This window comes from Coturnix japonica, chromosome 3 (assembly GCF_001577835.2).
Source record: "Coturnix japonica isolate 7356 chromosome 3, Coturnix japonica 2.1, whole genome shotgun sequence".
Classification (NCBI taxonomy): Eukaryota; Metazoa; Chordata; class Aves; order Galliformes; family Phasianidae; genus Coturnix; species Coturnix japonica.
In genome coordinates this window covers 4,689,471-4,701,067 of record NC_029518.1, presented here as the reverse complement: position 1 = coordinate 4,701,067, position 11,597 = coordinate 4,689,471, and the positions used below count along the sequence as shown (strand labels likewise).

The 11,597-nt window shown below is 44.8% G+C and overlaps 2 protein-coding genes across 4 annotated transcripts in view; one reads left to right on the top strand and one right to left on the bottom strand.

Moving 5' to 3' along the window:
* Window positions 1-2,374: 2,374 nt before the first annotated feature.
* ERLEC1 (endoplasmic reticulum lectin 1) lies at window positions 2,375-11,446 on the bottom strand. The gene is given in 15 exon segments (XM_015856681.2): window positions 2,375-2,675; window positions 2,882-2,957; window positions 3,159-3,236; window positions 3,611-3,735; window positions 4,216-4,275; window positions 5,655-5,816; window positions 6,233-6,362; window positions 7,655-7,878; window positions 8,808-8,848; window positions 9,967-10,030; window positions 10,148-10,225; window positions 10,878-10,958; window positions 11,035-11,139; window positions 11,226-11,377; window positions 11,380-11,446. Coding segments are annotated over 15 exon segments (1,506 nt in total). The 5' UTR covers window positions 11,438-11,446; the 3' UTR covers window positions 2,375-2,603.
* ASB3 (ankyrin repeat and SOCS box containing 3) overlaps window positions 11,370-11,597 on the top strand; it is a 30,428-nt gene continuing 30,200 nt past the window's right edge. For all 3 annotated transcript variants that reach the window (XR_001553703.2, XR_001553704.2, XM_015856673.2), the window contains exon 1: window positions 11,370-11,518. The gene's annotated coding sequence lies outside the window, so the exon portion shown is untranslated. The remainder of the gene's footprint in view (window positions 11,519-11,597) is intronic.

Sequence of the window (11,597 nt, the reverse complement as noted above, 5' to 3'; positions counted from 1 at the left end):
ACTTTCCTTTGATGTAGTTCCCTTTGACTAATAGCAGATTACATCAGTGCTATTACTGCTGTCTGCTGTTCTTTTCCACACTGGTGACTCTTAAATGAGGAAGGAAACAAACGCCTCTCAGGCTGAGATGCAAACCCACGTACCATCCCAGGCATAAATCTAAGCAGATTGGCCCCTAAACCCAGAGCTCCAGTTCCACTCTGTGCTTTCTGCACACCCAAGGAAGCTCATTTTTCCCTCTTTTTGGTACTGAGAGGTTCCCACATCCCAGGGCCTGAACAGGAGAGCATCAAAGGAGGAGCTTCTCTTCCAGATTCAAACGAATGAGAACATAAGCTTATGCTGGGATTAATTACTTACAGCATTATCAACTCGTCACCTGCTGTGCCCTTTGGTTTTTGGTGCACATCTTTCCTTCTCCTCCTCCCACTCTGGTTAGCAATTGCTTAGTGCTTTACTTTGCATCTTTGTTATCCAGTCGTGCACTTTGCTCACTGCTGGCAGAGCTTTTCCTTCCTATAGCAATGAATAGTTGGAAATCTGGTATTGCCTCATGTACCATTTTGGTGTTTGATATCCACTGAAGCCTTTGTCCTGTAATGCAGAGTGCTAATGGCAGAGCCAGAGGCTTGGATGTCATGGTGTTGTGCATGCAAGTATGTTGGATGCAGAGTGGGGACATGTGAGCACACTGCTTCCCCTGCAAGGGTTGGCAGAAGAATATGGAGAACTGGATATGTGGTTTTGGCAACAGCACATAAATAGCAGCAGACGTTCATTGGTTTTAGTGGCAAGCTGAGGTGCCGTGGCTGCTTAGTCACAGGGGTTGCACTTCCCCACTGTGCTGGAAACTTCTCTGCCATGAGGGGAAGTGGAATTCTTTACATTCTGCAGCGTATGTATCTGTATCTTCTCCTCTGATCTCATCTACCACAACAGGCAGTGCAGAAAGCCATTAGTATGTTGTGGTTTCTCTTCCCTTGAATGCGACCTGACCCAATCTGTGCTGACAGAGTCAGACCGTGTCCCCAGCACACACAGCCTGGGGTTCAAGAACTCACAGCTTAATAGTTCTGCCCAGCACTGAGCCACACTGCTGCTGGCTTTCCTAAACACAGGTGAATGGAGATATCCAAAGCTCGGTCTTTGCTTCTTACACCCCCAGTTTTCTAAAAGCTGGCTTAATACAAGATTAAAATTTAAGGATGATTTTCCTCATGCTTTCCATGATTAGAGAACAGGACACAATCTGGGTACGATCCTCTTCCCCTGTTCTAGGTGTAACAGGGCCGAGCAATCCAAAATTAGGATGTGAACAGGAAGAATGACTTTGCATCTAAATGGCATCTAAATGGGTTCCCTTCTACTGCGTAAGAGAGTAAATTTAGTTGTTAATTTCAACAGTCTCACAGCTTCTTGGTACTCCGGATAGTACCAGACCAGTCACAGGCCAGATGCTCGGTGGATTTCTGCTTGAGATTAGTTACAACACTCCTACGCTTTGCCTGACTCTAGGAAAGAGGAAACCTGCAGCTGGCTGACAAACTAATGGCAACCCACTGAGAGCACACCATTGTGTTGTCCAGCTTCTGTGCATCTCAGCATCATTACACACCTTGTACAACTCTCGTTATGGTGGAAGTCAAAGTATCTGAAAGCATTCCGTAAGTTCTTTCTCAGCTGGAACCTTGATGATCCTCAGGATGGTGCACATGCCAACAGTCTTAGTGCAGGGCCGTGACCAAAGGACACACAAGTCATCTGGTGTGTCTAATGTGGACAAGGGTGGTTTGTGATCACTCAGAACACATTAGCCAGATGGCACTAAGCACAACCACCAAAGGAACTTCCTGCCAGCCCTACAACGTTCTCTCAAGGAAGGAAATCCTTCGGGGTATGTTGCATGTCGGCTCCAGAGCAATGTAGTATTATAACTTAGCTTCCCAACTAGAACAGCAACTCTGGTACATGTCAGCAGCAATGGTCAGCAAAAGAAATACATTAACATGAACCTTACGAGGTTAGTAACACATACAGAAACAAAAAAACAAATAGGACTTAAAAAGCAGAAGTGACAGGTGAACGGGGACAAAGTAAGAGGCAAAAGGGCTGCGATATTAATACAGGTTCCATCAGTCAAACTGAGGCAGCATTTGTGTTTGGACAAACGAAGTGAACGCATTATAGAACTGATTCTTGTTGCGGTGGCTGCTGAATGCTTCTGCAAGCACTGGCTTCCCTTTTCCCTTCTGCTGGCAGCTGATCTCATCCCTTGAAGCCGGACCGTGTCTATTTTGCCTTTTGAAAGCTGCTCAGTTGTAACTTAATGATGACAAGAAGCAAGGCAGGATGCCTCACACACAAGTCAAACAAGGAGTGCAAGACAAGATTTTAATTGTTAAAAGTTTATCGATAACCTCTTATATACACATAATTATACACAAAGTGGTTCATGAGTCCCTCATCTCGGAGAAATCTGCTGGTGAGGCTGGTTGGCTGAACACGTCTGTTCTGTTCGGTCATCTCACAGGTATGATGTTAATGTGGAAAAGGCCAGCTGGGATGTTGATGGGTATGGCTTGCTTCAGAGATCGTGCTGTTCTTTAGCTGGGTACTGACAGGAGCCCGTATTCATCTGCTGTATCCAAAATCTTACAGATGACGGGAGATTCCACCTTGAACATACGAGATCAAAATATGGCAGCTGTAAAGTTTGTCACTTGAGTTGAAAAATCTACCAAATTAAACCCTGTGGCTAAAAAAGGTGGTCAATAAAGTCAGAACTGATCTCATACATCCCATGAGGTGGAAACATGTACCCTGAGACACCCTCCACTACGTGACAGCTGAGCTTTGGAAACCCAAGTATGTGTTTACGTACCCCAAGGATGTATTGGCAAGAATGAGGCTCTAGCATATATATGGTTACAGCATGAGGTGAATCGGACTCTTTGCATCTGAAAAAAGAAATGTTGCTGTGTTAGTGTTAAGAAGCACAAAAATAAAATATATTTCCCTCCCATCGATATCATTTTTACTAAGCCCAGTTAATAGCCAAGCTTTAGGAAAGGCAGAAAGATACGACTTTCCCTTCTGGAAGAGAAAGCAGAAACACAAAGCATCAGTTAACTAAAAAGAAAAAAAAGAAGTGAACTTACTTCAATTTGACTGTCACCTGCCTTGGCTTGTCAGTTAAGTCACAAACATCTCCATTCCCATAGAAATGAGACACCATCCTGCCCAAAAGTTCAGAAAGAGAAAACACAATTGTTATGCACAAAGTTAATTTAGTACAGCATCTCATAACTTCAAGTATTTAACTCCAACATGTACAACGAGGAAGTAAAACACCATATTTCAGTATTACAGGAGCAAACCATTGTTTACTATTGGAAGAATCCACCTCATATCTAAAGTCTTCAATTACCTTTCTTGACATGGCATGTTGACTGGGGGGAAAAAAACCCAACATGCCTGTAACAGCTTATCTACCAGTAAATATTCACGTGTGGCTGAAGTGGATGTTGGCATTTATTCTTCTCTGCCACACGTATGAAAGTAACTCAGGAACTCATAACCACAGCAGTAAGCTCAGGGTCTGTAACCATACCTAACTGTCTGCGTACCATCTTCTTTAAGATAGTATGTTCTGGCAGCATTCTTTCTGGACCATTCAATGTGTTCCTCCTTGTTCCAGGTACCCACAACCACAGAAGTCTTGCCACTTTCCTTGTCCTAAAACAAGAAAGGCTGATAGTGACCTTGTACTGTAATTCTAGCAGTGAAGATGACTTAATGAGTGGAATGTCATTTCTAGAGCAAGTCTGCTCCTGTCAACATGACATCTTCTTGCATTTGGGACAAGCTATGAAGGATGATGTTATAGGCTCAAGATTCAAGTTGGTGGTCTCTTCAGAATAGTCATCTAGGCTGTGAAACATATTTCAATGACCAGAAGAGCATTTCCACAAGAAAGACACGTTATTTTCAGCTTTCATTATCACTGTGCTCTACCTGACATGGCATCTGTGTTACCCTGCATAAACTCTTACACAGCACTGAGGATTCACGCTCTGAAATCCGTGCTCTTAAACCCAAAATGCTGATCAGCCAAGACAAGGATGCTGCTTTTTTCAGACCAAATACGGATCCTCCAGCTTCCCCATCGCCACCCGCAGCCATCTAGTGGCAGAGCACAGAACTACGTGCACGTACCTCGTGATACTGATGAACGTATTTGCCGTAGCAGAATTCATACTTCCACCAACCGACACCCTAAGGAGGGGTATAAGTTCAGCATTAAACCAAAATAAAGCCCCCAAGCAAACACTCCCATTTCCCTCCTGACCCAAAACCGCTGGTTATTTTAACTGTAAAACTCCAATCTATTAATCAGAAATGTTGACTCCTGATTTGCATTGAAACAGAAACTCTTATTAGACAAACTGGCACAGTCAGGAGCTGGAATAGAGGAGTTCAAGCAAAGAGGACCTCGTTTTTATGTAAACTCTTGAGAAAAGCTGCAAAAGAACTAAATTCTTTCAACTATTTGTATCCCCTCTATTCATCTTGGACGGAAATGTTTTCTCTTACAAAGAAGGGAACAACTTCAGGTACCTTTGCTGGCTGTTTATGTTTAATCTGTTCTTTTCTGGCTTTCTCATTAACAAAATCAGCACAACTCTCATTTCACTATCTGTTCAAAGTCAAATCTGAAGACACCTTTCTAGCACAGACCTTGGTATAAAAACCTTCCCTTTACCAATGCAACCATGTGCAAGAGTACTGTTATAAAATTAACTTGACGTGGCTTCCGTAAGTTCTGCACTGGTTTTATTTAGATAATAGATAATATCGTTGCTTCAGCTTTGCATTTAGCCCAGCACAACCAAGCAAGCATGACTTAATGAGTCTTAAATAATCTTATGATTGTATTAAGCATGACTTAATGAGACTTAAATAATCTATTTAAGTACCTGAAAGTCAGGGAAATATCATTTGTGAGCATTAAGACTTCCAACTCTCTGCTCTTCAAATCCCAGTGAAAGCTATAGATTTACACCCCAAAAATGCTTTTCTCTTCAAACACAAACCAGTCCTATAACTAGCACAACAGGAGCACAATGTACCCAGAAATAACTGTAGTATTTGGTGGGTAAGGAGGACAAAAACCAGACAGTAGTGCTGGCTTTAAGGAAGGTTTTGCCACAGCACAATGCAACACTGAGATGCTGTAGGCTGAACATAGCCAAGACAGCATATTTAGAGATCCAGGATAACCATCCAAAAGCAGGTCTTGAATTTAGCAAAGAAGAATACTTGTAGTTAAGGCTGAATGAAATATCACAGAACACAGAATCACCAAGGTTGGATAAGACCTCAAGATCATCCTGGCCAACCATCCACCTACCATCAGTATTTCCCCATTTAGTACAACATCTCAACGTTTCTTGACCACCACCCGGGATGGTGACTTCACCACCTCCCTGGGCAGCCCCCTTCTGTTATGAGGAAACAGTGTGGCCCCTCACCTCCCATTGAGGGACTGATTTCATAGGGAAAGAAATTTATGTATGTACATGCATGCACACTTACAAAATGCTATGTGCAATTAATGAGTAGCTATTTGACTGTACTTAGCCTTTATTTCTTACCCCGTGGAAACAGTAGGAACCACTGAGAAATTCCTTTATAAGTTGGTCGTCAGTCAGTTTGGAGATGAGGGTTGTTCCTACAGTTAATAGCTGATGGCTACCAATAGCAACAGGCTTATGAATGGAAGAAAACTTTTCTTCTTTTGTTGAAGGAGCTTCTTCCTGAAATTAAAGTATATACAAATTTAATACATAGATTTAATACAGAATCATAGAATCACCAAGGTTGGAAAAGGCCTCCAGGATCATCCAGCCCAACCACCCACCTACCACCAATATTCCCCCACTAAACCACGTCCCTCAGTGCACTGGAACAGTTCTTGAACGCCTCCAGGACAGTGACTCCACCACATCCCTAAGCAGCCCACGCCAGCACCTGATCACTCTTGCACAGAAGAAACTCCTTCCAGTGAAGTAAGCTACATAAACAAGCAACAAACTTAAAGACTGTTCCAAAGTGTGATGTGCCCTTGTAATGCAGATTAAAACAGCCTGTTCCACCACACTGCACGTTATAGGTATTATAACATGAACAGTAAACACTTTCAAACTTAAGAAAAAATAAAGAAACCCCCTACCTCTTTAGCTCTTTTAAAAGGCATCTTCATCATTTCTTGCTGTTTCTCCAGCTGCTCCAGATTATGGGGTTTAAGTGGGGATCCAGGCAGAGACTGGCAAAAGATGTCATTCACAGGGGAAGCCCTAAACCTGTCCGAATGATTTACAGATAAATCACTTAGTATGCTTTAAAGATAAAACATGCTTTTTTTATTGTTCTACATTTCTGCTTGGCTTGGGGCAGTCAGTTTTTCCCTGCAGTTACACCACCACAGTCAAAGCCTCGATGTTCTCACAACTGATGCAAGTTCCTACAGAAACAAAATGTAGGGTATGTCTTCTTCCACTGCATATATGCCATTATTCCTCTAAAGCTCTTTGTTAGCTATTCAAAAAGCAGCTCAAGAAAGGAATAGCAGAAGGATGAAGCAGGGTTACACCTGCCTCCTTACTTTACACAAAGCAAGGTACCACTAAAAAGGAAAAAGCATTTTAAAAGTCAAATAGTAAGCAAAGAAGACACCAATAGTTCCAGTGGATATTGTTCTGCTAAGATAGTGCAGCTGCATCACTGGATAAGATGATGATTGCAGATAAAAAGGGCTGTGTCTGACCATTACTTATTTACCCCCTAAATGGCAAGCATTTATCAATTGCAGTCGAAGATTTTACCATTTGGACTTTGTAGCCTGCTTCAGAACAGCAGTTAAACACTCGCCTGTTCTGACACCTCTGAGTACGGGAAATTCAGAGCTCCATTGATGATCTCCCCTTTCATTTTTATGCATTTGCTTTGCAATTCTGTTTACAGTCCTGAGAAGGTCAAAACTATTGAAACTAAGAAACCAATCCTGGTTTTTGGAAAATCAACACAAACTGTGAATGCTTCATGTGAAAAATGACTCAGACAGCAGAAGCAAAGGCACTAAACCAAGACAAACACAGGTGGGAACTCCCTAAGCTGGGTGTACTGGTAAAATAAGTCTTATTAAAGTTACAGCTGAAGACAGTACTCTTGTTTTCTGAGATTAAATACACAAGTTGAAGTCTATGCACGCATATATGGCAGATGGGCAATGTGCAGTAACTGAATACCATGAAGATAAAGTAAGAGAAGAGACTGGGAGACTTCTTAATCTGCCTGCAACCCGCAGGCCCTGGTTTGTGCTTCTCCAGAATGACAGGGTTAGAAACTTAACTGTTGAAAATAAAGTACTTTCCATCTGCTTCTCACACAGAGTCAACCAGCAGACTTCCAAAATGCAAGCATTACCCAGCTTAAGACGAAAGCTTTTAAGACTTGGCAAAGTTGTACTTGCCAAATAAGTACATACAAGTGTCACAACTGCATAGCAGAAACCACAGGTGGATAGAAGGCTCATATAAGCACATGCATGGCAGCTGATGAAAACTTGGAGATGGACAAAATTTGAATACTGTACCTATATTTAGGATGGTTGCATAACAGAGGTGTCAGTATAACCACCTCATATTCACAAGTTGTAACTTCTGCTACTGAAAGAATCTCGTGTTTAGCTTCTGGATGACAGATGTACATGACTGTACTCGATCTGGGGAGGTTCTGTCTCAAGCTGCAGGGTGTGCCATTTCCCATTTCTACGGGATAGTATGGAGTCATCTGCCCCTCTATGTTTTTTGTGGGTATCTAGGGGGGAAGAAAACAAGAGTTAGGAATCACAGTAAAACTCCTCTGACTTTTCTGGAACAGCAAACACTGTAACAGTGTGCAGAGCCAGCAAAACTAGACTGAAAGCCCCAATTAGTGACTTGGATTTGCTCTAACATCCAAACACATTCTGGGTTACTGCCTGCAGCTCTGCTGCACAGATGCACCGCACCATGTGTGGCCTGATGACAAGTCTGACTGTAAAGGCAGCTGCTTCCTGTGCACAGGTTGCCCAAAGCTGCAGTTCTAGGAAAGCTTCCCAACTGGGTGCAATGTTTTGGAAGAGCTCCAAGCCAGCTGTGTTCCTCCTGCAGCCTCAAGATAAGGAATTGTGAGCAGCTCTGCCAGAGTCAGATCAGATCTGAGTGCTGCCTTCGCTTCAGTGTCAGGCCACGAAGAACCTGAAAGGGCCAGCTACAAAGCCATCTAAGGTGTCACTGCTACAGCCTTCAACACACCCATCCGAGAGCATCCCACACTATCTTGGCTAACAAAGTTAACAGCACACACTACATAAATCGCACCTTATGAAGTTTGAGACATGGGTGTAAAATGCATTTTGAATTAAAGTATTTTAAAGTAAAGGTACTCAGTAAACTTCTACTTCTGGAAATTAATTCCCCAGACTGACAGAAGCCCCCATCCCGGCTCTATGTTTGAAGCAGCCATCGTTCCTTGCTACCAAAGTTCTGTTTGTATAACAGCCATGTTAGAACCCTCAAACGAGGCTGCTTTGCTCTGCTGTTGCTTGGTCTAGTACAGGTTTTCACAGCCACTCTATACCTCGGGAACAGAGTTCCATTTTATTTTTATGCTTGTTTTGGTAGGGAACTACTTATATAATCTCACCACATACGAACTGCCTCCACTATGATGGCAAAAGTTAAAAATAGATGTTTTTCACTTGCCTCTTTTGCACTTTCTTTTGGCTTTTCCTTCTCTTCTTGATCTAGGGAATAATTAAGAATGAGATAAGCATAAAATCTGTAAACCCAAAATAAAGTGAACTCACACGGAGGATTTTATATGCTTTGTCTATTGTACTTTGTGTATTAAGCTGCCAACAGACAATTGTACCAACGTGCAGGTGCAAAAGAGGAAAGAAAGGAAATAAACAGTGATGTGGGATCCAGAGCAAAGAGAACAAAGAGGGAGTAAACATCTCCACAAAATGATTCTTAACCTCAATTAGACATCTACAAGCTGCTCTGTGATAATTAATTACCTCTGCACGGGACTAATGACAACACAGATGCTATCTCACTAATAAGAAAAACCAAACATCACGGCTTCTTCTCAGGACTAAGATCCATAAGCGAAGGCTGGAAGCAGCAATTTGAAGAAATGGGATTTATGGCTTTAGAATTGCTCCAGGATTAAGGCACTGAAGCTAATTTCAGGATGAAAAAACAGCAGTGCTCACCTTTCATGTACTAGCCTAGAATTAAAACTAATAAACTCCCTTGTTTCCATCAGCTTAGTTCGTTAGTTTTTAGCCTTCTCTGAACAAACGTCCTCCCTGTGTCAGGGATGCAGATATTGCCAGGTGTGTGCACAGAACTTCTGGCATCCACAAGAATTCCTGGGCAAAAATGCAAGTGCTCAGAACATTATCATAGACTGTAAGCTGACTTTGGGGCTCAGCTCCTTTATTTCCACCAGTGTCACACCTCAGAATTTCTGGATGTCTGTGGCAGAAACACCAACAAACAACTCTCTAACAATTCCAAGGATCGTATCTGCCTGCAAAGGCTCTAAGTGCGTGGGCTGGCAACCCATGTTTTATTACACAACAGCTGAGCCCAAGGCATGCTACGTGCTCTGCCCATCGGCTGGAAAGACACATCTCTCCATCCAAAAAGGAAGAGGCACAAAAGGACAGACCATCAAGCAGACTCACCTGTCACATACTGCTTCCATCTATTCTACTACGTATTTTCTCTCCCTCTGCACAACTGCACTACTTCTTTTGCATCGGGAATCAGTTTCCTAAGGCGTTATTTCTCAAACAACAGTAATTAAAAACAAAAGAACTTGCGAGCTTTAGTAAAACAACCTAAGACAGACCTGGTTCTGACAATGGGGTCTTCATCATCATATTCCCGAGATAGTATTCTTGGATGTTTATTTTCTGCAAGCAAAAGAAGCTTATGAAAGTTATCATTGTCCATACTCTTTCAGAGGAGCTCTGCATGCTTCCAACAGTGAGGGAGGCGGGACTGGGAGCTCCAAACAGCAAGAAATTCACCTGTCCTGTTTCTTTTTCCTCGTGATACTGGCGGATGTATTTCCCATGGCAGACCTCGTAAGTCCAGTAAGATTCAATCTTAACATGGAAAGCAAAAGAAGCAACTTTCTGTTTAGATAAGATACCCCTAAAAAAATGACATCTCCCCTCACATTTCTGGCTTTTGCAGCAATGAAACGCAGACCGAGCTAGTGGATGAAAGCAGCCTGAAAGCAACACCTGCACCTGGTTTGCTCTGCTGCTCAGCACAGCTTGTTTGCTATTGGTATTTTTCCTCGCAAGACACGAGTCTTGCAAACAGGATGGCAGAGCAATGCACAGCTGCAGGGCCTCATCCTGGAGTACGTGTGGTCTGAACCTTCAATGCTTCTTTAGGAACACCTGTCCCAGAACAGCAGTGTGGGAAGGGCCGTGCTGGTCTGTTGGCACATTGCTGCTTTACTCCTGCAAGTAAGCACTTAACATCCACAGCTTCACATCGTTATTACAACAGGAGAGATGGGGGTATGAGTACATCGGGTCTTCAGGTGAGAATTTACCAGTAAGATCAGAACAGTAAGCCTGCAGCATTGCAGAGAGACGGGAATTTACCAGTAAGATCAGAACAGTGAGACTGCATTACAGAGAGCTCGTTTTGGAGCAGGACGGTGCACGAAGCCTGAGTGGCACCACCAACACACCCCACACCTGAACGCGGCCCGGTGCCAACAGCACGGGAAGGGCGGCTCACCCTGTACGAACAGCTGCTCTGCTTAAACAGCGGCTCCAGCAGCTCTCCCGGCGCCGGGCCTCGGTATTCCTTCTCTTCTTCCTGTGGGGAGCCCGTTTGTGTTCGTTACCTCCATGTGCCGAGGCCGCCCGCCCCGTGTCCGCGCAGAGCCGCTCACCTCGGCGCCGCCCGCCGTCAGCGGCAGCACGCACTTGTAGCGCTCCTTGTCGGCCGTGGTCATCAGGATGTAGTTGTCCTCTCTGTACAGGACGCCCGTCGTGGGCTGAACAAAGCCCCGCGTTACTCGGCTGGGAAACGGCTTCCCACGGGGCCCTCCCACCCCGCCCGCATCCCGCGTCCCGCACGCACCAGGCTCAGCTCGGTGCCGGGCCAGTTCACCCGGAACGGGACGTCGTCGCTGAGGTGCGGGAGGGCGCGGCCACCCGAAGCCACGGCGGCCGCCAGCAGCAGCCCGCACAGCAGCGCCCGGGGCCGGCAGCGCCTCATGCCGCCCCGCGGCCCCGCAACAGGCACCGGGACACGTCTGCTTCCGAGCGGGGCGGGACGCTCCGCATCCACATCCGGGGCGGCCGCGGGGCGGGGCGGGGTTTGGGCTCCGCCGAGGGACGGACGGACGGCGGGTGTAGCGCGGCGGTACTGAGGTGAGAGCGGCGGGACACGGCGGGCGGCGGGAGCGGGACACGGAAGGACCTTGGTGTGGGACTGGTGAGGCCGCAGCTC